General features: G+C 41.8%; 1 protein-coding gene across 2 annotated transcripts in view; it reads right to left on the bottom strand.

The window, feature by feature from the left end:
• The window catches only part of col22a1 (collagen, type XXII, alpha 1), an 80125-nt gene that overhangs the window by 8784 nt on the left and 45951 nt on the right, over positions 1 to 25390 (bottom strand). For both annotated transcript variants that reach the window (XM_087834959.1, XM_087834960.1), the window contains 33 exons: positions 24011 to 24064; positions 23839 to 23892; positions 23662 to 23715; positions 18499 to 18552; positions 18361 to 18405; positions 18197 to 18259; positions 17834 to 17887; positions 17628 to 17669; positions 17509 to 17541; positions 16623 to 16676; positions 16117 to 16170; positions 15980 to 16033; positions 15831 to 15884; positions 15675 to 15728; positions 15165 to 15269; positions 13727 to 13771; positions 13133 to 13210; positions 12846 to 12881; positions 12717 to 12770; positions 12505 to 12549; positions 11089 to 11115; positions 10904 to 11017; positions 10544 to 10597; positions 10334 to 10387; positions 10178 to 10231; positions 10033 to 10086; positions 9812 to 9865; positions 9610 to 9663; positions 9447 to 9500; positions 9314 to 9358; positions 7720 to 7773; positions 3471 to 3524; positions 3236 to 3289 (listed from right to left, as the gene is read on the bottom strand). In XM_087834959.1, the coding sequence (XP_087691085.1) occupies positions 3236 to 3289; positions 3471 to 3524; positions 7720 to 7773; positions 9314 to 9358; positions 9447 to 9500; positions 9610 to 9663; positions 9812 to 9865; positions 10033 to 10086; positions 10178 to 10231; positions 10334 to 10387; positions 10544 to 10597; positions 10904 to 11017; positions 11089 to 11115; positions 12505 to 12549; positions 12717 to 12770; positions 12846 to 12881; positions 13133 to 13210; positions 13727 to 13771; positions 15165 to 15269; positions 15675 to 15728; positions 15831 to 15884; positions 15980 to 16033; positions 16117 to 16170; positions 16623 to 16676; positions 17509 to 17541; positions 17628 to 17669; positions 17834 to 17887; positions 18197 to 18259; positions 18361 to 18405; positions 18499 to 18552; positions 23662 to 23715; positions 23839 to 23892; positions 24011 to 24064 (1812 nt within the window). The remainder of the gene's footprint in view (positions 1 to 3235; positions 3290 to 3470; positions 3525 to 7719; positions 7774 to 9313; positions 9359 to 9446; positions 9501 to 9609; positions 9664 to 9811; positions 9866 to 10032; positions 10087 to 10177; positions 10232 to 10333; positions 10388 to 10543; positions 10598 to 10903; positions 11018 to 11088; positions 11116 to 12504; positions 12550 to 12716; positions 12771 to 12845; positions 12882 to 13132; positions 13211 to 13726; positions 13772 to 15164; positions 15270 to 15674; positions 15729 to 15830; positions 15885 to 15979; positions 16034 to 16116; positions 16171 to 16622; positions 16677 to 17508; positions 17542 to 17627; positions 17670 to 17833; positions 17888 to 18196; positions 18260 to 18360; positions 18406 to 18498; positions 18553 to 23661; positions 23716 to 23838; positions 23893 to 24010; positions 24065 to 25390) is intronic.

Genomic DNA, 25390 nt, shown 5'->3' with positions numbered 1-25390 from the left:
CCATCTCCCTCTGTAACCTTTCTGCATTCTGGTTGCTGCCCTCTTCCCTCCCCCAGGCTGCTCCTGTTGATCTGCTTCCTCTGCTGACTGATATCATCGGCTCCTCTGATAACTTCCTGCATATCGTCTGCCCTCCAGTTAGCAACATTTAGTCCACCTCCAAAGATACCATCCTTCAGCCCACAGGTCGGTGCACAGGTCCAGCTATTCCTTCCCACAGCTTATTAACATTCTCGTTGCACATGATACCGACACATAAGCTGATTTGATTTCAGCACGAATCACTAAACAAACGCTCTGCATATTTCAGCCTTTTCCTCAATACTCTGACGTTACCAACTGTACGTTTAGCTGTGACATTTCCAATAATGTGACACTGCTTTACAATAAACAGTTTGCTTCAGGATTTATTTACCCTCAAATAAAGGTTTATTTATCATACTAATGATACAGCATTTAAAAATGTCACTGCTGCGAGGTGTTTTATATCAATCATGATGATTTACTATTACACCTGATATTAAGGAGTAATTTAACACCAGCGTTTCACCTCTGACCACGCTCAGCATGCTCTCTCCTGTTTGGGCTCTCAGGTCCTACTAAGTGTATTTAAAACCCACGTATAAAAAAGGGCAGAGTACTTCTATGTGAAATATGACTTACAAAGCTGCCTTAGAGTTGCTAAGACTGATGCTGATGGTTGTCCATTGGGCTTCACCTCAGCTAATTTGACTCAATAAACATCTTTATGTAGTTGGTGCCTTTTGAGGAACTCATTGTGTTTTGCACAGACTATTAGTGGCTCTGTGTCTGCAGCCTATAAGGTTCAGAAGTTCAGTGCACAGAGGTTAACAGAGGTTATCGGCTAACACTAGCTTGCTAGTGTTTGTGCATAACTTTGGTGGCTGGGTTTCGCTTTTGGGAACACATTGCACATTGAACCTCTATGTAATCACTTTCAGTCACAAGGAGTTTGAATAGGTTTGGCACACGGAGGTTTGCTCTGACTCGGATTGACTGCAATCACTCACAGACAGATTAGTGAAGATTTACTAACAATAACGGTCATAGCAACTAACTGAGTTGTTGCAGACTGGTCCCCATCTTCTAAGTAACCACATCGAAGGTGACTTGCACACTGTTGCATTAACTTTGGTTGTAGTGCAGTCTCCAACATCTGCTCTTCCTAGTGTTACTGTAGCAACAAGGACAGATGCTGGGACCAATTCTACATACAAGGCTTCTTTTACAAAGCAAGAAGTATTGTTCATATTATGGCAATAAAACCATCACCAAGAAACTAATGGGGGACATCATGATGGCTACATCTATCTCCAGTAACACTGTGAGGAATCATGGGGTCATTTTTGCCAGGATATGTCCTTCGATGCACATATCAAACATATATGCAGGACTGCTTTCTTCCATTCGTGCAACGTCTCTAAAATTAGAAACATCCTGTCTGAGTGATGCTGGAAAACTAGTTCATGTATTCATTACTTCTAAGATGGAATATTGTAATTCATTATTATCAGCTCACCCTAAGAGCTCTCTGATAAGCCTTGAGTTGATGCAAAATGCTGCAGCGAGAGTGCTGACAGGGACTTGAAAGAGAGAGCATGTTTCTCCCATACTGGCTTCTCTTCTTTGGCTCCCTGATAAATTAAAATTAAAAATTTCTCCTCACATACAAGGCCCTGAATAATCAGGCTCCATCTTATCTTTAAGACCTCATAGTGCCATATCACCCTAATAGAGCACTTCGCTCTCAGACTCCTGCGTTACTTCTGGTTCCTAGAGAATTTAAGAGCAGAATGGGATGGAGAGCCCTCAGCTTTCAGACCCTTCTTCCGTGAAACCAGCTCCCAAACTGGGAGCACGTTCCACAGAGGACAGGCCTGAAAGCTGAAGGGTCTCCCTTTCACAGAACCAGCTCCAAACTGTCACTACTGAGCACTTAGCTGCACAATCTCATACACACACACACCTTCATACACCAAGTTACTTTTTGCACATTTCTATTGCACTGTCTTGGGTCCACATCGTTGTCTTCTATGTAGTGTTGCACTGCCTTTGTTTTTTTTTTGTTGTTCTTTTTTGCACATTGCACTTTATGCAGTCCTGTGTTGGTTGTCTGTTATATGTCATATGTAGCACCATGGTCGTGTAGGAATGTCATCTCATTTTACTGTGTACTGCCCCACTGCACATGGTTGGAATGACGGACACTGTCTCTACTTTTAAGATTAATCAGAATGAAAGTTTTAAGCTTAAACAACTAATAAAGGTTACTTAGCTACTCTGTGACGAGCTTAGACTGAGTCTCTGCTGCTGCTGAGCCTGGAAACACAGTTCAGGAAAATATGCAAAGGGAATTCATTTGATATCCACTCTGATATCCACTTGGTAAGATGCTTAACCCTCACAACTGCTTCAAGTGAACTCTGAATGTAGATTCTGATTACAGTCTATTATGTTCAAAGCAGTTTAGAAAGGGATCCTTTAATGGCCAGTTTGAACAGGACGGATAATTACAGCAAATGAAACCTGTTTAGCGTTCAAGTGCTCATTTGAATATTGTTTCCTGACAGACTCAAAATGTAAATGTGAACCAATTCTTTAACCGCTGGCTTTCTCACTGCTGGCTTTTCTCCAAATCCTTTTCACTGTAAAATCATCCCTGAAGGAAACCTTGTAAGCCAGAGTTGTTTTTCCTCTGATATCAGGCACTCTGTGCAAAACCTTCCAATAACCTTGGTTGCATTCTGCATCATCAGACAATTCAGACCTTTTGTCACCAGAGACTCAGCTTAGGCGCGTCTCTGTGGGTACGCATCAAAACACAATTACTAGATGAGTCTTCTAGAAAATGACGATCACCTGATTCACTTGGCTGTGAAGGTTTTTTTTTCTCCAACTAGCAGCAACCTGGACAACTCCCTTCCTTACTCAGGGGAAAGTGATGCTCCCTCCCCAGTCAGAGCAACATTTTCTCCAATGTTCCATCAAAATCTGACGGCTCATTTCTTCAAAAAGTCTCCTCTTGCCTTCAGTTTCATGTACAGGAACTGCCTGTTCTGCTATCACTGAAAATACTGCTTCAGCTCATTCATTTTCTGGGTGCTTGTCACAGAGTTAAATTAGGGATACGTGCTTCTTACATCAAAGGTGAAAAAACAGGAGGGGAAGTAAAACTGAATGCAAAGATTTTGCAGAACAGGAAGAGGAAACTCACCGGTGTTCCGGGGAGACCTGATTTTCCTGACGGTCCCGGTTCACCCGGCTTGCCCTGGGATACAAGTTAAAAAAATAAGAAGAAGAAAAAAAGATACAATGGAAAAAAAAACTGATGAGGAAGGGCAGTGAGAGAAACAGCTTGAGTGCCACTTTATGTCCCTATCTGTCAGCGTGACACCGTGCTGTCTCTTCTCTGCATCAGACAGACATGCCAGTGACTGAAAATGACTCACCGGCTCTCCTCTTGGGCCTAAAAGTCCTTCTAGCCCTGGAGGTCCCCGAAGACCCTGTAAGAAGACAACATTAGTACCCTGCATTCAAACTGGTTGAATGAATTTTATCGCATCTTCAGGCCAAAATGGGGGCCAGATGCTAAATGTTAGCATCAGTGCAAAACCCTCCTTTCTGGAGTGAGCGGCATCTTTTCATCACTACAGTAAACTGGCAGAAAGATGAAGATACTCATTTCTTTAACTGCTCGCATTATATACTGTATGTATTTTGTTTTCTTCAGCTGTTTAACATTTACAATTTACAGCTGTTTATACCATTTATTTTTTTTTAAAAAAAAGCTCTGATTGGTCCCCAACATGGCTAAAACAGTTGATATCAGCGCAAGTGAGTAATCAAAGGTGAACAGTGCCAGAGATTTAGGTCCATTCTATAAGGTGTCACTGGCTCCTCTATTAACACACGGACATCAACAAACGCTGGGTTTCGTTTTTTGAGAGGCTCTGCCAGGACTTTACTACAGCCACATTCAGTTGTTGCCAATTTCTGGGTCTTTTGCCTTCAGTTTGGTCTTCAGTAACTGAAAAACGTGCTTTGTTGGGTTGAGATCAGGTGACTGACTTTGAGAAACTCTTGTGTTGCTTTAGCAGTACGGGTCAATACACTACGAAGCTTTGTAAAATTACTTTGTGCAGCATTTGCCTGAGTCTGAGCAGAGACTGGAGATTAATCAGATTCTCATAGTGTGGATACCACAGTATCTACTGCTCACAGAAATATTGTTGCTGTTTTCTTGCCTGTTGGACAAGTCGGCCGTTACAGGCCTCTGATTTATGCAGAGCGGTTTATAATAAAGCAAGCTCAGAATTCATTTAGAAAAAAGCTTCCTCAGCCTCTTTTAGCATCCGCCTGCAGAGCCTGCATTTGATGGGAAAAACCACACGTTGTAGCCAAAGAACTGCAGGTGTAAACACCAGTTCTTACACTGGAGCATGCTTTCCAGATTCAAGTAGCATCACGTGTAGCATCAGGTCATTCATTTGTGAGCTGCGCTCTGTTGACTGTGTTGCTCAATAGTGAAAGAAACATGCAAAGGGCTAATTTGATCTCCTTACGTAGCATTGCCTTACTGGACCGCAGCCTCTCCTGTAGGAGGCTGTTAAATGGGAATTCTTGTTGTTGTAGGTGAAAAATATATTCTTACTTCAGGAGCCGTGAGCTGTGAGAACATTCTGTCTCATTGCCTCACAGCCAGAGGATCAGCTTGGTGAAAGAGGTTTTTGTGAAGTGCTACTGCACATCGTGCCACAAGAAAAATGGGGGCTTAACAATCCTGCAGTTTCTGAGTGTATGTGCGAGTTTTCACTTTGACGAAGAGAGAAAAAAAAAAGAAAAAAAGCCCAAAACGACTCCCACACAGTGTCAAAAGATAAAAACGGCACTGCCACGACTTGGCCGCAGTCGTTATAAAAGACATGATTAAAGATGCCGGTGATGGTGTGCCAGGAAGAAACTTTTTTATTATCTGCATTCCCTCAATCAATACATCTGCTTCCAGACAACATTAATGATCACAGTCAAGAGCTCAGCGACTGAGACAGAACGTGCTGGAGGATTTCGAAGGGGGTGACAAATGTTTACAGCAGGGGGGTATCAGAGAGCTGCAGTCGAGGCATTATCAGGGTTTATTTGGGGTTTTTTTCATGTGTACATTTATTTCCTTTAAAGGTATTGTCTGTTCCTCAGTGCGCCATAAGGGCTGAAAACTGAAGATAATAAAAGCTGCATTTTTCCTTGTGGTGCCCCTTTCTGTATATATGTACAGTGCTTAATAAATGAATTAGTGATTTCTTCTTGTTTTTATGACGCTCTATGTTTTCCTTTTGATGCTTGTGTGTTGTGTTCAGTTTTGCTTCCCCTGTCTTGTTATTCCTGATTTGTTCTTCCCCAGCTGTCTCCACTTTCTTAATTACCTTCCTGTGTATTTATGGTCTCTGTCCTCCACTACCCTTTGTCACATCCTCTCCTCTTGCAGTTAGTGATGGGATTTCTGGCTCTTTTTAGAGATCCGGCTCTTTCGGTTCGGCTCACTAAAAAGAGCCGGCTCTTTCGGCTCCGAACCGGCTCTTCAGGTTATTTTGTTGCTTTAATTAATTTATTATTAACAATAATATAAAATTATGCACAAAAGGAATTACTAACGTGAAAAAAGTGGTTTTATTTATATATGTTTATATATAAACACACCAAATCCGGTCGTTGGTACTTGCTGGCTTGTGTAGCCACTAGGTAACAAAAGCTCAACACTGCGCCCAGCATCCTGGAGCACTTCTGTTGACTTTTGTACGTGTTTTGAGTTTTTACGTGCTTCGGAGTTTGTACGTGATTTGAAGTTTGTATGTGCTTTGTCTCTAGGGGCCACCGTAAATATACTTTTATTTATTCACTCCACATAAAATGTAATAAATAAATCATATAATACAAAAATCAACTATTCACATTTCAAATTTTAACTATTTAAATTTTCAGCTTTTTCCTTTTACAAATTTAAAGTGAAACAACACAAAAGACTGCAAACCACAACACAATTAAATATAAATTAAAATATGAAAACAAAAAGAAGATGCATATTCTCTGTCATATGGGCCCGCATGAATAAACTTTCTGAATCCTTTATCATCTGCAACCGAAAATAGTTGTGGATGATTACTATACCTTTCTAATGTGACGTTGTTGTCCCTGGCTCTCTTTCTCTCTCTCTCCCTCTGGCTCTGTTCCTGTGCTACTGAGTGTAACTACCGCCCCTCCCCCCTCTGCCCAGCGTAAAACACAAAGCTCGCGTGCGGAGTGAAGCGGAAAAAAAGTGCGAGAGCGAGGCTGAGAGAAAGGAAAAAAAAAAAAAACACGTGACAACTCGCGATAAGGAGCCGGCTCGCGTCGTTCACGTCAAAGAGTCGGCTCTAAGAGCCATTTTGTTCGCGAACGACCCATCACTATTCGCAGTGTCTTCCTCGAGTTCCACGTTTTCGCAGCTTCTTCTTTGTTTGAGTTTGTGAATTATTGAGCTTTAGGACTAGGGCTGTTCGATATAACGATATATATCGGATGACAATATAAAAACGTCTATCGTTTCATTTTACGCTATCGTTTGTTTCGTGATGTCGCAAAATAAACTGTTTACGGCAATATTTTTTCATCGTTTTGATGGTCACTGTAGTGGCTATATTAATTTCTTAAAGTTATCTCTTTCTCTTATATTTAATATAACCACACTACAGACGGACAAGCGCCTGTTTTTATGCGTTGTCGTTAGCAACAACGACGGTAACACCATGTGTCCGCTTGTTTATGTTCCACATAAACCTTTCACAATAAAGCTCAAGATCCTGTTGAGACTTTTCAAAATAAACTTAATCACTTAATCACGAGTATGCAGAGTACTTACGGATGAGAAGCAAAAAAGAGCCGACAGGTGCTAAAAAATAAACCTTAGACTCAAACGTTAGAACAGGCTTTTCCCCGCAGCACGCCGTGTAATAAATACTCACAAAGAAAACGGCGGCCGTTACAACTTATGTCTAAAAATGTATCGTTTCATGCATCTGTTAAAACACTGGACTCCAGGAACACGACGCAGCTGGAAACACTTCCCGCAAGTCGAGCTGCCCGAGATTCACATAATTTACAGAAAATGTTACATTTGTGATTTATATCGTTATCGGACGATAGAATTCTTATATGAGATTTTGGTCATATCGCACAGCCCTATTTAGGACTGCAATAAAACTGTCTTTTAGTTTATTATTTGTCTCTGATTTCTGCAACTGTGTCCCACACGACCTGCCACACAGCTGTGTGACAGTTATTTATTAGGAGAGTAACTGAATTTACATCTTCACACCCGAGTTTGAGTCAGCACTCAGAAATTAATCAAGCATAACATTCATTCACTAAAAAAAATGTTCAGATTAGGAATGCAAGTAAATTAATTGGCAAATTATTGGCAGTTTTGTCAAATAATAATAATATTTTGGGGTTTTTTTTGTAAAACAGTACATTTGAAAATTCCTAGAAAACTCATAAACGATAATGTTAAAGTTAAAAACCTGCACATACTGGTTGCTAATTCCCACTACTGTTAGTTTAGGGCAGCTGTGTGATAAACCTTAGCCTGAGTAGTTCTCTAATAAATGTATTAAGCACTTAAAGTAGAAAGGAATGAAGCGAAATTTGATAAAACCCACCACGTACCTCTTTCCCAGCTTTACCGTCACGTCCAGGTGATCCCGGCTTTCCATCTTCTCCCTGTGCCACATAACAAAAAACATCAACTAAACAAAGAGAGAATATGAAGGTTACGTTACGATGACTCATAATGTAACCTTTGCTGCTTATAAGAATAACACAACACTGCAGACCAGAGAGCTTCCTGTAAGAATCTATATGATGCTTCCAGACTACGCTGAGACATTCTGCACTTGTAAAATCTACTTTCAATTTTAAGATTGAGTTTAATTTACATGGAAGTGACAATGAAGGGTAAGTCTCGTGTCTACGGCAACAATTCCTCTAATAAGCTGTCTGCAGAGTGGCTGCAGGGCGAGCAGGCTGCCTGCCTCGCTGTGACTCACTCAGACTTGTCTGTAATGAGCCATGCTATTGGTCACGGGAATCCAGAAGAAAGCAGCAGGTGCAATGAGTCTCTATTAAAACAGGTGTTTAAAAAAAAAAAGTGAACCTCTGGGCTGGTGTCAGATATGAGGTGACGGCGCAGTGCGGCGAGCTAAACAGCGAACGTGGCTGTGTGCTATACCCTGCACCCCTGCTGTGCGTAAGGCTGTTGAGCCGGAGACTAAGTAACACTCCTTGCCAGTTTCACACTGCATGCATTTGTGAGCAGTTGAGAAAGTGACGCTGCGGCACTTTTCAAAGCCACCAACGACGACACTCGCGGCTACATTTGTTGTCCTTTGTCGCACCATCACTGATTATATTTGCATGTTTTACTTGGTTTTTCTTGAGGGTAACATGAATGCAGCAAGTCTGCACAGACACCAAGATTATTTTGGGTAGTTGTTTCAGGACCCATCACGCTGTCTGGGAAACCGCACACCTCTTCAGGAAAAAAAATGCTGTCACAAAACATAAATAAAACTGCACTGGTGCAGATTTTCTGCTTTTTTGCACTGCCAGAATCTCAAAATGGTTTTAGCTTGCATTTTTAAGGTCAGCTGTTTATGCGCGGCCTTGTGAAGTAAAAGGAGAAACTGTGTCCTTTCTTGTTGCTGGAATCTCTCAGTATTTGTATTCTTTCGTCGTGGCATTACAATAGTTGATAAAGTCTGTAATGCAGTGGGTTATTTTACTTTGCTTTAGGAGTCTGATACTGCATGAAAAAGGAAAAATAGCTATGTTTTAGTTAAACTGAGGGTTAGACTACCAGGCAAGCTCAGGATAGCCAGCGTTTCTTTGTGGTAACTGGCTGAAAGAAACCTTAAAACCTCAGTAGGCGACAGTATTGCAACGGTAGTTATCAACTTCCTTACGTTTCATGTGTCAGTTATTCAGTTAAGTGGAAAAGATCATAAACAGCTATAGAGAAAATGAAAAATGTCTTCAGAAGTTACCCATCATGTCTCTATGTGTTGCTCTCAAAAGCCAGATGTCTTTAAACTGATATTTTGAAGTTTTCCTTTGGTCATTGGCTGCTTTTTAATCATTATGATTTCAGTCTTTGTACCTGATCATTCATTAACACTGACCTATAACTCCTTCTCTTTCTCTTGTAATGTCTCTAACATATTATTCTTGTTTAACAGCTCAAATACATTAAAAGCAAACCAACCTTAGTTCCTGGAGCTCCAGGTTCTCCTCTGTGGCCTTTAAAGCCCTGGTTAGAAAGAGAAGGTGCAGCGAATCACTCACAGCAATTTGCATATCACCAGGTTCTTCTATCAGATCTACTGCTGGCTACTTACAGGGAGTCCCCTGAGCCCTGAGTTTCCTGGGGGTCCAGTTTCACCTTGTTTGCCCTGAAAGGAAACACCTTGAGTGAGCAAATGTGTATAAATAAATACAGACAATATCTTCCAGTTAGTGTTCAAACTTTTTATGCTCTGTGGGTCATTTCCATCAACTTACAGGTTCTCCTGGTTCACCTGGTCTTCCATCTTTTCCCATTTTGCCAGGCTGCCCCTGTGACAAAGGAAAACAATTATTTATGGTCTGCAACGTCAAAGACCCAAAGGCCCACTTATGGTTTTATATTGCTGCCTAAAACAATCACAGCATCCAGCAGGAACTGCATATTCATGATGCTTTACGTTCTCATGAATTTTCTTACTATCAAGCCAGGAAGCCCTGGTGGTCCCTGGATTCCTTTGAGACCCTCTTTGCCCTGGTGAAAACAAACACAAAAACGGGTCACCAACAAAAAAGAAATGATTAATAGCCATTATTACGGCACAGGACGGTGACCTACACGCTAGAGGGAAGCGGGTTGTACAATAATGACACATGGGTAATGGGTTCTCTGAGCGGAAAGTACACAGGGTGCTAACTGACCTTTTCTCCAGGGGGTCCTGGGAGGCCCGCAGGCCCAGGCAACCCATCGTTACCCTGAAGAGGAAGAGACGATGTCAGTGGAGGTCAATATTCACTTTTCACGTATTCTGACAATGTTGTAAACAAGGCTGAAACATCGACTTACAGGTGTACCCATTAATCCAGGAGGACCTGGATGACCAGGAGGCCCCGGGTGACCCTATTAAACAGATAATGCTCATTAAAATCGAGCTGAAGACTTTGGATGTTTCTTCAAACACAGCGAGAGGAAGGTTGGAAATGTGACAGTGGAAAAACACACCTTGTCCCCTTTGTCTCCGGGGTTTCCAGCAGGTCCTCGATCACCTTTTACACCCTGTGGTGACAAAAAGAGAAAAGCATTTGGTTGGAAAAACTTTAGGCTTGAGAAAATAAAGTTCAAAATATCTCCCTAACATCTGAATGATGTAAAAAAACAAAACAAAACTGATGGAAGCAGCTAATAAGTTTAGCAGTAAGTGAGTAAACATGCCTTTCCTCCATCGGCTCCCGGGGCCCCTGGAGGTCCGGCTAGTCCTGGCGGGCCCTGCAGTGACACAGCAGACCATCAGTCTCTGTCCGAGCCAACGGTGGCGAGCACCGTCGCTGGTTGCTAATCGTTCACCGCTACCCCCCAGAGGAGGCCGAGCTAATGATGCAGACAGAGCCTCGCCATCCGTCACCTGCTGTGACGGATGGCGAGGCTCAGACCTCATGACTCACACAGGGCAGCAAACACACACTTTATAAAATGTGCTTAAATACGTGCTGTTACATTATAATAGACTTTAGGCAAGAGAAGTGAAGTGAGGTCATTCACTTTAATCATGACATGTTAATAACTTTGACCCACTTGGTATCCATCTTCTCCATTTTTCCCAGGAGGTCCCTGTTGTCCTTTATCTCCTGGGATTCCTGGGAGTCCAGGTGGTCCCGGTGGTCCTGCAGGGCAATCTGAGCAAAACTCCTAAAGATGGCACAAACACGCTGTCATCAAATGATCCACATATCAAATCAAATCAAATAATAGCTTCTTACCTTTGGGTCAAAGTCTGGGGCTTTTCCCTGGGAGACAGAAAATAAATGAGTTAATGGAAACAAAGTAACATCAAGGGTTCTGTGCACAAGCCAAAACTGTGTCCAAAAAAAGTATCAAATATATATAGAATATAAACATCTTGCTCCAAAATGAATGCTGCGTTCTAGTGGACTCTCAAGATTTCCAACCTCAACTTTAAAACTAGATTCCAGAGTTTTATTCCCATTTCCCCGAGCTGCAGCCAGAAGCTGACCATTTACATTAGTGAGACTCTAAGGTTGACTTTAATCTTTAACAAGAATAAAATATAGCTTTATAAAGTTGGTAGGATGAACACGTTAGCAACTAATCATTCAGCAAACACAAAGCAACATCCATTCAGCCGTGCATCTGTTTCCTGCCATTTATTTGGGTCCAGGTTGTGGGGGTGGCAGTCTAAGCAGAGGAGCCCAGGTCATGGCCTCCAGGTCTTCTGGTAAGATACTGAGGTGACGTCAAGGCAGAGAGGACACATAAGATGCCCAAACCACCCAAACTACTCTGAGCCCCTCCTCAATAACGTCATCCTTGCTGTACAGCTACACCTGAAAAACCTTCAGAGGAAGCTCGCTGACACCACCACAATGGTAAATGGCCTGTATTTATATAGCGCTTTACTAGTCCCTAAGGACCCCAAAGCGCTTTACATATCCAGTCATCCACCCATTCACACACACATTCACACACTGGTGATGGCAAGCTACATTGTAGCCACAGCCATCCTGGGGCGCACTAACAAAGGCGAGGCTGCCGGACACTGGCGCCACCACCACCAGTAGGCAACGGGTGAAGTGTCTTGCCCAAGGACACAACGACGAGACTGTCCAAGCCGGGGCTCGAACCGGCAACCTTCCGATTACAAGGCAAACTCCCAACTCTTGAGCCATGATCGCCCCACAATCAGTCACTGCAGTCAGCGTGTGGCCATCAAACAAGAGCTGGATGCAAACCAAGGTTTTAGACCGACGAGCAACAGGCCTGATGCTTTGTACTTACTTTGAAGCCCCCATAGGAAAGCCCAAAGGACACTGCATGTAGTTTTCCAAACTCCCGAGCATGCTCAAACAGCAATCTGAGTATTCATTTAGTCTCTCTCCAATATTGCTCTCATTTTATGTCTATTTTGTTTCATGTTAAAGTCTGAGACACATATTTAGCTGCTAAGCTTAGGTCTTTTTAGAACCTTTTCATGAAAAAAAGCTGCGACCAACAAGTCCAAACAATTTGGTAAAAATTGCTCTGATAACTCACATGATCCTAGTGACAGTGACAGGACAAAGTGTTCTCATATCCCGCTTTATATTTAATGCATGCACTGAAGCAAACAGCTGGAGAAACAGAAGCTCTGATGTTGTTCTCTAGCTGTGTGTACTTACAGGCTCTCCTGCTGAGCCCTTTTCTCCTGGCCTTCCTGGCAGACCCTACATTTGGAGAAAAAGCCACACATTACATTTTCTATCAGCTGAAGATCACAGGCATGCATCAGCATCCACCAAAACTGTGGTTCACTGCAGAGAGTTACACAAGTCAAGACAAGTGAAGCATAAATGAACTTATTTATGAGTAAATATTGCAGTGTTGGACTTACATTGTGACCTGCTGGGCCTTGAGGACCAGCGACACCTGGTGGACCCCTCAAACCCTTAAACCCAGAAATGCATGTTAAAGACGATACAATAATAGCATGGAGTTAAAAAATGCTTCAGTAAATATTCACCACAGGTCCAGATGGTCCAGTTTGTCCTGGAGGTCCCTGTAAACAAGAGTCATGGTGAAATTTGTGGCTAACGTTAAAGCAACATTGTAAATCTTCAGGAAGATGAGATGTTACATTTCCAGTAAAGTGTTACATATTTTGGCATTAGAGTTTATCTTTGGCGCTTCCAAGCAGATAAAAGAAATTAAACAAAAATACGATGGGCATTAACAACACTCTGTCGCTAACTTAGATGGGTTACCAGTGATCTGAAGGTCAAAAGGATCACTGTGGCGTGGTGTACGTACCGTTTGTCCTACTTTGCCTTCTCCTGCGGGACCCCTGTCCCCTGGTAACCCAGGTTCTCCTCTTGACCCTGGTTGACCCTGGGACGAAAAGAAAAAGCTCAATTTATTTCACCCTCCAGCTGCCAGTATGTTTAGCTAAGGTTCTGGCGTGCTGCATTCAGCAATGATTGCCGAACCCAGAAATACAACTCAGTTTTTTTCTGAGTGATGGGGAAAAAAATGAATAAAACAAATACAATCTAAGGCTGACATTTCTGTAGTCAGAAGAGAAAACGTCTCGGTGATGAGGGTGAGCAGTTTGACACCATAAATCCACCAAATGCCCCTTCCCAGCCTCACGCGTGCTGAAACTTTCACATCAAGCTCTTCACAACAAAGAGGCAGTCATAATCAGAGCGACGGTCACAGAGCAGTGGACACGGGAATTGCTTTTGCTGCTTTCTACAAAGATGAATTGTTTTTTTCCTCATTCGGGCAACAACAACAAAAAAAAAGAACGTTTTTCCACATCAACAAAAGAGCACCTGTGCATGATAAACCGCAGCAGCTGAGGAGACCTAGAAAACTCTTTACAAACTTCTGAAATGACATTACCTTCAGCCCTGGGGGTCCTTGGATTCCCTGTGGCCCCGGGTCTCCCTGTAATACCACAAATAAAATTGGTTATTAACCAAAATACTGCAATTAAACATCTTTGAATAAATCATTTATGGTCCACAAAGAGCTCCTATTCTTCATGCACGTGACTGTATCGAGGCCTCAGGGCCGCACCTGGCAGCTGTAAAAGAAGTAAAAAGAAAAAAAAGGGGAGTGAAAACTGCTGTGAGGCAAATCCGTTGTGCCCCTCTGCTGTTTTAATGTTATATGTCTTAACAATGTCCTTCCTGTTTGCTCTGCCCCGTCAGCAGGACGGCCACATGTTTGGATCACGGTGAAAAATGATGAAGACACATGTTGAGCTCCAGCACAAAATGTGCCAACTCAGGCTTGTTTTCTGCCTCATACAAGTGCTCATATTACGCTGCGGTTCAACAGGCAAGGAGATGTTTACCAGCAGAACACATGTGGAAATACAAAAGACTCTTCTGAGACACAGTCACACGGGAGAGGTAATCCTAACCTCGATAAACATACATTTCTGTTGTTAAAATGCAGATAGACTTCATAATATCATGTCTAATATTGCTTTTCTGGTGCTGGTCAGTACAACAAAGTCATGCTGTGCTGGTAAATACTGTGCAAATTTACAGGATTAGATCCCAAAAGATCCCAGCATTTTAAGTCAAAGCAGGAAATGTGTATAAATGTATTGATTGTTTACATTATTAGGATGCCAAGTGTCAAATAATAATCAAATAAAAAGAGAAAATAATATGGTTTGGCAGTGTTCACTTGGATAATTCTCCCAAGCTTTAAAGCAGCTGAAGGTAAGCTGCTTAGGAATAACAAATAGGAAGAATGAATAAAATTTCTATTCAAAATTCCTTAAAACTGCAGTTCTTCTAAAGGCCACTTGAGGTTCGCTGCAAAAGTGAGTCAGCCTTCACAGACTCCAACGTTCAAATACCAACTTCAGCCTTGAAAACAACTTGTTTACAAGCCGGTCATGCACGTCTTTAGAGGTGTAGCCAGTAGCAGTCGGCTACACCTCCTGTCTGTGTTTGTGTCTTCTGACCATTTTATTTGAATTATTGGAAAAATATTATGGATGCTATGTAATAAAGCCTTTACACAGAGCCTGTGCTCTGATTTTAGGTGTTTTTGTTTTTGTTGTCCTCTTTCTAACTTGCGTTAGCTGGCTCCATGGTGTAGCCTTTGACAGTATAAGAGATGGATACAGCTGCCATGGCGATGGAGATGAAAAAATCTTAATGTGATACAGAAGGGCTGAAATCCAGAAAAGTTGATCTCTTCTAATCATAATTGTGGCACTGTCCTATAATATGATATTGTATTAAATGACTTAAAATATCATTATAATTGTAGGATGAACTATGGTAAACATTCAGTAAATAACATAGCTGTGCCTTACATTTTGTCCATCTTTCCCCTTCCCTGGTAGTCCAGGAGGTCCAGTCAAACCAGGCTCTCCAAGTGGTCCTGCGAGACCTTGTTGTCCTGGTTTTCCAGTTTCCCCCTAAAATAAATAATGGAATAAAAAGATTCTGCTTTTGTCTCTCAAGTCAGCAAAGCTTTTTGTTGCTCTGGATTCTGAAAGAAATTTAGGCAAATTAAAATTCAATTCTATGTATGATCATTTATTATTTTAAATCTCAGTCTTATAATTATTATACACCTTGTCCTGCATATTAAAACTGCAGAGAGAGTACAAAGAGCTCTGAATTGCTACTCCTACATGTAGCTGCTGCAGCAGGATTCAAATGAATTCACAAACTGAAACAATGATGGAGGACATACAAGGTCACTCTTTTTCTCAGCAGTCTGTTTCTCTGCACTGCCAATACCAGTCTCAGCAAAGTCCTGATCCTGTCAAATCACACCCACCAAACACACTCATGGATTTTAAACACAAGTGACTGACCTTGTCTCCTCTTTGTCCAGCTGGACCTGGAGGCCCAATAATTCCCGGTATGCCCTAAAACATAAAGATAATTCTTAGCTTAATTTAATAATGTGTAGTATAAAGTCACAGGAAGCACATGCAACAGACATAAATGATCAGAAAGAAAAGACTAACCACACTTCCTGGTAGTCCACGGGCACCCTGAAGGCCAGCTACGCCAGGTGGACCCTGGAAGAAACACAGAGGTCATCGTCATCCTCTATCATATAGAAAACGTAGCGCTTGGTGTTAAAAAGTGAATCCTGTTAGATGGAACTACTTACTGGGTCTCCAACACGCCCGGTCTCTCCAGTGAGTCCAGTCTCACCATTTGGCCCCTGGAAGCAAAGCAGCTAATCAGAGATATTCCAGTCGGAATGACTGTAGCTTAAAACGAGTGAGGAGATAACAAGCTTTGTACCGGTAGTCCAGGTGGTCCCTTAAAACCTTGCTCACCAGGTAGTCCTCTTGGACCCTACAGAGAAGATGCATTAATTTAAAAATATATTTAAACATTTCTCTTAAAGCGTTAAAAGGGCTCCTCTAAAAACGAATGAAGAATAGTGATGATCCTCTACGACAAAAAGACTTACTGTCATATGCTGCCTTAAGAATATGAGTCTCTTAATTCCAGCACATAATTCATGTTGCCTATTTAATGCTAAATATACCAATGCACTCTGTCCTGCTGCACCTAATATACAATATATCAGCAAAGCAGAGAGGACAGAGATTCAGGGCACTGCATGACTGTGTCAAATATTTAATTTACTTAGCCAATTAAGGGAAGTCTCGGGAGCTCTCTCACTGTAACAGGACATCCTCGCTGCAGCAACGTCAAATCTCTACTGCCACCTAGTGGGATCCTGAGCGTATTGCTGGTTGAAGCTTGGTTATGTAAAAAGAGGAAGTGAAAACTAAACTCACCATCTCTCCTGGTTTCCCTTGTTCCCCTTTCTCTCCTTTCTCTCCAGGTCTCCCCTTAAGGTAAAAACAAGCAATGAAATAAATGGCAAAAATGCAGAAGATGAAAAGAGTAAGAACAGTGTTCATACTGATCAGGCATTATGACCACCTGCCTAATGTTGTGTCTTTCCCCCTTTTTTTCTGCCAAAACAGACCTCGCTGAGGCATGGACTCTACCAGACCCCTGAACATGTGCTGAAGGTGCGATGAGGTATTTGTTACCAAGATGTCACCAACAAATACTTTAAGTCGTGTAAGTTGTGAGGTAGCGTCTCCATGAATCAGCCTTATTTATCCAGGACATCCAACAGATGCTCGACTGAACTGAGTTCTGGGGGATTTGAAGGTCAAGTCGATGCTTCAAAGTCATTGTTGTGCTCCTCGAACCATTCCTAAACCAGTTTTGCTTTGTGGCAACAAACTGGACATTCCTGTCACTGGTTCACCACTGTTCCTTCCTCAAATCACATTTGATAGACACTGATCACTGCAGACCAGGAACACCACACAAGAGCTGCAGTTATGGAGACGCTCTGACACAGTCGTCATAATCTGGCCCTTGTCACACTCGCTCAAATCCTTACACTTGCCCATTTTTCCTTTTTCTAAAATGTTCACTTGGTTCCTAATGTATCCCACCCACTAAGAGCTGCCACGATGAAGAGATAATCAGTGTTATCTGCCTCGCCTGTCAGGTGTCAAATGTTCTGTCTGATCGGTGGTATATAATATGTAAACATATTTATTTATTTTTTCAAATCAAGCAAATTAAAAGAAAGAAACAAAAAAACAGCCATTCTTCACGGATTTGATTCTGGAGTTTGTGAAATAGAAGAAGCGTACTCACAGGTTCACCAGGCTCAGGAATGACGTTTGCAACCTGTGAAGAAGAAAGCAGGTGACATCGCACCACATCTGCACTCTATTACAGTTAACACGCACACAAACAGCAGAAATATTACTCACATTTCCCGGAATGCCCGGCGGTCCCATAGCTCCCACTTCACCCTGAGGCAGGAGACAATATGTTCAGAGTCTGGATGCTAATTACCTTATTACAGATAATACTGCAGGGCGACCATTAGTGAGACAAATGCAGCAGCGTTCCTCCTATTCCTTCACTTTATTAGGTGTCCAAAATATAAAAGTGGCTCCGGATTTTTGTTTTTTACCTTGTCGCCTTTTTCACCTTTTGGCCCAACTGGTCCTGTCTGTCCTCTCTCTCCCTATGGAAAACAAAATATTCATTTTTTTAAACAGATCTCAGATATTCATGTGCATATTAATACAGGGAAGCAAGAACTTTATAATTGGAAAGTCAGTCGGTCTCAAAATGGCATCTGGGAACAACCACCGGGCCCCAAGGGTTCCCAGGAGGTCACCCAGTCCAATTAGGGACATTCATTTTACTGGAGCTGACTTTAACAGAAATGATTACATAATGTACAAAAGTGAAGTAAGGACAGTGCCCCTTGTTTGCAGAAGTAAATCAGAGATATAGCTGTGAATGACTGTGAAAGCTTTGAGAAGCTTACCGGCACGCCTCGGTCACCTCGTGCTCCAGCAGTACCTAGCTGTCCAGGGGCACCAGCTTCCCCCTGGAAAAAAATTAATCATTTCAAAAAATATGCCAAAATAAAATGTATCCCATAAAATCCAAATGCCAAATAAACAAAAACGAAGGCAACTGTGAGCTCACTCTCTCCCCTGGAGGTCCTCTTGGTCCAGGAGGCCCTTCGTCGCCCTGCAGAGAAAACACACTAGTTAACATGGCGGTTTTCTGAATAAATAACAAGCACAAGTTCAGTGTATTTCTGGGTGAGGTTAATCACGTTACCTTGGGTCCAGACTTGCCAGGAAAACCATCTGCTCCACGCTCGCCCCTGAGCCCCTTTGGAGACACAAGATTATAATTTAGATGTCATACTTTCAAAACTCGTCCCAGCCAAAAGCATTTTCCAGGCATATGACCAGCCCCGTGGCACCAATTAGCCCACTGTTTACCAACCAAAACATATTTATTTAAAGTTTGCTTGTGGTTTCTGTGCAACTTTTCTTTTATGAAGAAGCAGAGTTTGGATTTGGAGCAGCCTGGAGCTCGCCTCCAAAGTTGCCCAACAGCCACAACACACACAACTCTGCACAGAGTCTCACTCGATGTGAAGAATCTCCCAATCAAATGTACCAAAGCCCTGAGATTTGCAACAACGGTAAAAAGAGAAGAAAAGACTTGTTTTCTGAGATTTTATGATTTTGGATTTGTTTTGCTTTGTCATTTTATCTTTTCTCATCCATGCAGACACTGCAAAGACATAAGATTTAACTAAATTTATGAATATGGCTTCTTTAATTGATAAGTGTCCCAACACACATAGCTGTAGCTTGTAGCTATCTGCCTGGCCTCATCTTTGCTAATTCAGTTCCACTGTGTTTCTGCTGTCAGAGAGTTTGCAATGTAATGTAATTATCTGGCAAATGACATGATACAGCCCATCCAAGACGTTTGTGCTTCAGATGTGGTGAGGGAAATTACAGTATTTTATTAGCCTGTAGCTTAGCGCTAATTAGCAGAATGTGCTAAATAATACCCCCATATATTTATGGATGGAGTGTGGTTGGTTAGCATCGTTCAACTGCTTGTTAATGCAAATATCAAACCAGCCAATAACCTGGAAGCACCTCACTGCATTAAGCCATGTAGTCAAGACAACCTGCTGAAGTTTAAACTGAGCATCAGAATGAGGAAGAAAGGTGATTCAAGCAACTGTGAACGTGGCCTGGTTATTGGTGTCAGATGGACTGGTCGGAGTATTTCAGACACTGCTGATCTACTGGGATTTTCCCACACAGCCATCTTTATGGTTTACAAAGAATGACCTAAAAAAAGAAAAATATCCTGTGAACAACAGTTCTCTTGTCTAAAATATCTTCTTGTTGTCAGAGCAGAATCGCCAGATTGCTTTGAGTTAATAGAATAGAATGGAAATATCCTTTATGGTCCTTCACTGGGAAAATTCAAGTGTTCCAGGAGCAAAGTGATAGCCAGGTGGAGCATACAGATTCACACAAACGTAAAGAATATAACATAAAAAACAATAAATAAGAGTGTATGGGGCAAATTTAGAGTGCTATACAGTTATTAAAAATAACACATTCAGATTCAAAGACATGTTGAGTAAGATCATTTACAAAAAGATGTACAAAAAGTGCTGTAAATGTAATTCAAATAACCAATTATTACAACTAAGGTATCAGAGAAGAGATTCTCTGAACACACAACATGTCAAACCTTTGGTGCAGATGGATTAAAGCAGCAGGAGACCAGTCCTGTCAGCTAAGAACAGGAAACTACAGTTCACACAGGCTCACCAAACTAGATCACAGAGGATTGTGAAAACGTTACCTGATCTAATGAGTCTGAATTTCTGCCCTGACATTCGGATGGTAGGGTCAGAATTTGGTATAAAAACATGGAAGTGTAAATCTACCTTCTATCCACTGCCTTCTTCAAAATATGCCACAAGGAATTAAAGCTATCCTGACATCAAAAGATGGTGCACATGGTACTTGCTGTGTCACTTTTAAGTCAAAAAGGCCAGTATGACTGTTACCACTAGTGATGTGCGATACCACTGATTTTCTTTCCGATCTGATACCAAGTAATATTCAGGGTGGTATCAACGATACTGATCCGATACTGATACTTTGTACAAAAACTTATTTTATTTATTGTATCTAAAATTATAGCGTCATAACGATTATGGACATCCGATTACTTGTTTGTATCACTTAATAATGCAGAGTTCATCACAGAAATAAAAAAACTGAAGTTGTGCTATTTGAACACCTTGCCTGCCTGCAGCACTAAAGGACTCCGTGAGAGACGTCTGTCTCGCCCTAGCAGCACCTGTCCCTCTCCTCCTCTTCAGTTCGCCTCAACATACGCTCCTCATATTCTGTGATATGATTTACTCTGAGGTGTTTGACAAGGTTAGTGATGTTGCCACAACCATACATGCCAACCCTCCCGATTTTTCCGGGAGAATCCCGAATTTCAGTACCCCTCCCGAAAATCTCCCGGAGCCACCATTCTCCCGAATTTCTCCCGATTTTCCACCCGGACAACAAAATTGAAAAACCATATCGCAGAATTCATAGCGCGGCCCAGCCAATTCCAGTTTCCAACAATGGCGGCAGCTACTTATTTTTAATATTACTCTTATTACTCTTTCTGGGTTGCAAAAAAACTTTTAACATATTTTCAGGTGAGAATGTAGCTGTGTAAACTTCAAATATCTGAGCCGACCGACACGTCGTCTTCAAACCCCCGTGGTCTTTCGCTACTCGGGTTAAACATGATATATAAGTCACTTTGATAACTGAGAGGCTGAGATTAAAGTTATTAGATTAGATTAAATTAAATTTAACTTTATTAAACCCTCGGGAGGGTTCCTCCGAGGGAGCTCATGACGTACTACCCGGCTTTCTTTAGACCGCGAAGGCCGGGTCCTCAGGTGGAAGCAGCCTCTGAATTTGGACACCCTCGCTGTTTTCTGGGCCGGCCAATAATAACGGTGACATTTAACGTATTTTATCCAATAAATAAACCCTGTAAAATGTATTCAACAGCCCTTTTGAATGTCTCCCTAGTATGGCCACAACACCTCACTCTTGGAGCACTTTTTTGCCACATGTATCGCAAACCACGTCTCAGCTGTTTGTGGAGGTAAAATAAGTCCGCACATGACTTTAATTACGCTCAGCCATTGTTGTGAGTGTGCATGCCAAGGGGCTGCGAGACATTTATACAGCCGTATTTCACACATGACTATGAAAGGTGGAAGAGGAAGTAGTTCCTTTGAATGTAGACAATCCGAATGTTATAGTTTCTTTCCACTGTGTTCCTGTTAATGATAAACTACAAATTTACTCTAAATTACTAAAATATCGACATTTTAATGTGAGAATCGATTCTAGAACATAAATGATTGGTATCGGAGGAATCGATATTTCAGGATTGATCCGCACATCACTAGTTACCACCTGCAAAAGCTGCTTAGCTATCGCAGCCCAGCCACAAAGCTTTCAGTGCACATATTTGTGCTGTTGTTAATGCCGGTGGTTTTGAGCTTGAACTTGAGTCAGCAAACTGTTAATGACTTTTTAAAGTGTTGACGACTGTACACCTCTGAACCCAGCTGTGGACCCTAAATGCCTCCACTTTGCAATACCACTTACAGCTGAGCGATGGTGGGCTCCTCTTACAGCATTGTACTGTAATTCAACAAACTCCTTAGAACCATATATTCTTTCACAAATGTTTGCAAAGGCAGACTCCATTGCTGCATGCATGGCTTGACTTTATACACCTGTGCCAATGGGACTGGAAACACCTGAGGTGTGGGCTAATATTTTTGTCGCATATATAGCATATGTAGCATATATCCTGAAGGCTAAATGGAAAATTATCTTTACTTATATCAGTTAAGAATATATGCTCCAAGATTTTTTCCAGCATATTCTGTGGTTTAGTTATGCTGACACTCAAACTTGGTTTATAATTACCTGAAAGAAATGGTAACATGGTAAAAGCCTGAGAACCAAAACCCTTCCTTGTTGCTAGCTTGTAGCTTAGCGACTCACCAACCTCCCAGTCACCAACATTAAGGGGTCACAGTGAATACATGTAAAGGTTTTTTTCTTCAGAGATTATGTGGAAGAACACCACAAAAATATGACTAACATACATTAAGACTATTATTCATGTCTGGCCTTACGTAGATGAAATTACTAACATGTTAGCAAAGAGTTGTCTAGTTTTCAATTCTAGCGGACAAAAAGCAACATCGGTATTTCTCTGAAGCTTTTTGTGTTGGCACAAGTATTTACCAAATAAAACCTCTCAAGATTTGTTATTTTAGTCACAAATTCCTCACAAATAGACTCAGAGTTTATTGTTCTTTATTGTTCTTAACATATCTACTTCCCCTCCAGCATGTTTTGAGCCCCTTTGAGGACATCTGCTACCACTGCTACGCAGACGATATCCAGTTTCTTTTAAGCCAAGATGTTTCTAAGCTACAGATTTTGAATGAGTGCTTAGATTGGATGGCTGAACACTTCCTCCAATTTAACGAAGGAAAGACTGAAGTCCTTGTATGTGCCCCTGATAGACATGTACCTAAGATAATGAATGCTCTAGGTCCCCTTGCGACATTTGTGAAATCGTCTATCAGGAACCCAGGGGTCATTTTTGACCTGGCTCTCACTCTGGATGTTCACGTCAAATCTCTGGTTTGGTCCTGTTTTTATCACTTAAGAAACATTTCTAAACTAAGCCCTATTGTATCTCGTACTGAACTGGAGATTGTCATTCATGCTTTCATTTCATCACGACTGGGCTGCTGTAATTCTCTGTTTACATGTTTAAACAAAAACTCTTTGGAGCGTCTACAGATTGTTCAAAACGCTGCAGCAAGACTTCTGACCGAAACATCTAAGTAATCACACGTGACACTGTTGCTCAGCTGCACTGGCTCCCATTTCAAGATTCTGGTACTGACTTATAGAGCTCTTAATGGACAAGCACCTGCCTACGTCATTGAACTTCGACATCCCTATGTCCCCAGCAGGTCTCTTAGGTCATGTAATCAGGGTCTACTTGTCATGCATCATACAAGGCTGAGAACTAAAGGAGACAGAGCTTTTGCCACGGTGGCAAAGTGATATACAAATAAAGTTTTACTTACTTACTAACTTAATCGTTTGAATGCCAAAAACTGCTCATTAGCTATTTGCTTTATCAGCTAGCAAGTTTCTAAAGTTTCTAACTGTAAATGGCTAATCTGCTGCTGGAAACAAGGCTGATCTGCAGAGTGAGAGGGAACAAAACATAGAAAAGTTTGGAATTGTGAAACAAACAATAAGCTAACCGTAACCATTTTGATTAGCGCACCTTTAACGTTTGTTCATCGTAGGCAAATCTAAAAGTTTCACTCACCATGGCACCGTCACTTCCAGGAAGACCATCCAGGCCATCTTTACCAGGAATACCCTTTGAAAATCAGACACCAGATGCTGACATTCGGTGACACACGCAGAGGAACTACCAACAAACACTTGGCATTATAAGTACCAGCATGAAGTTTTTATTCAAGCCCTCAAAAGGTTAACTCACAGGTTTTCCAGCCTCTCCGTGTTTGCCTGGAAATCCAATTTCACCTGGCAGACCCTTCCGGTGAGAGAAAAAGCACAAAGGCATCTCATCATGTTTTGAAGCAAATCTTCCTTCACTGCTAAATCTTATGTGCAAAAATAAAGACTTTCCTTTCTACATGTCAGTCACTTACAGGAGGTCCAGTGTTTCCTTGGTTTCCTGGTGGTCCAGGTGGACCCTGAGGACCCTGAAAAATAATTTTTAAAACGTCTGGAAAAAGTTGACTTGATCATATACACATATAATGAAATAGATCGGGCAATGTGCCAAGACCTTGTTTTCTTTTCTCTAAATCTCTAAATTTGAATTTATTTTCAATTTTAATCATATGGTTTTCCAGAAGGCAAAGTTCAAATCATTAGCGCCAAGCAGCCACTAGAGGGGAGTATTGCAGCACAGTTTACCACCAATTCAACCTTGGCTAGTGCTTGAACACAGGGGACATGTCTGTTTGGCTACAGGGAGCAATTTGGGAAATTAATTGGTATAACCTGTTGGTTTTCATTTAGCCTGTTTATTTTCTCTCTATTAAAACATACAATGAAGAGACCTTTGAGAGCACTGCAGCAATGTTGTGCTTTGTGGACCACAACAAATATTGAGCAGCCCACATAATTTAAATAGCAAATTATTCCTCCTCAGTTCTCCGTGAGAGGTCATCGGGGCCTTACAGGAAGCACTGACATAAGATGTTCATGAAAAACACATCAATGTAAACAGAGCTACATAGAGGATGATGCTATGGCAACTTAAAATGAGTATTACGTTTTTCCAAAGCAACATAAACAAAAGATGCTTTTCCCTACATATTGTGAGCTAGAAACTTGGGACTCATTTAAGAAAAGCCCGGTGGGAAGCTGCTGTTTTGTGAGCCTCTATGCTGCTCACATGTAACTGTTAGGGTCACAGTTACACATGTAACCAGTAGCGGTTTTAGATACGGGCGACACGGGCGGTTGCCCAGGGCGGCATCTCGGTGGGGGGCGGCATCACGGGCATCGGCAAAAAAAATAAAAAATGCTCCTACTCATGCTGCCCCGACGTCATGCCAGCGCATATTGGGAATGTCACAGGCACCGATCGGCTTTCTATCGCCCATTTGCTGGGAGTAAGGGCGCCCTCCGTTTGCGAGGTGCGCCTGCTGCTTGCGGCGCAGAGAGGAGAGGGCGGGGCGGCGGGGGATTCTCTGACCGGCTGGAGCAGCGTCTAATAACCAACTCGCAAAGTAAAACAAAATAAAAACAAACCAATAAACACGAAAACACCAGACATTATGATACAGACTTATAATTTGCACCGATGTTTTTTCGAAATTCTGTACACGAAAAGTGAGCGAGAGCCCTCGCTGCGCCTGCTCGCTGCTGAAGTCAAAGTAAACTTTGTCATCTCCGCTACAGTCCAGTATATAGAGAGACGAGACGACGAGGCTCCAGTTAAGCAGTGCAAATAAACAAACAATAAATATAAGAAGAGTAAGAAAATAAATATACACTTTAGGACTAGGGGTAAAGGG

This window comes from Neolamprologus brichardi, chromosome 22 (assembly GCF_056152115.1).
Source record: "Neolamprologus brichardi isolate AB-2024 chromosome 22, ASM5615211v1, whole genome shotgun sequence".
In the NCBI taxonomy this organism is placed as follows: Eukaryota; Metazoa; Chordata; class Actinopteri; order Cichliformes; family Cichlidae; genus Neolamprologus; species Neolamprologus brichardi.
Note: the sequence above shows the minus strand (reverse complement) of the source record. Positions and strands in the feature narration are given on the sequence as shown.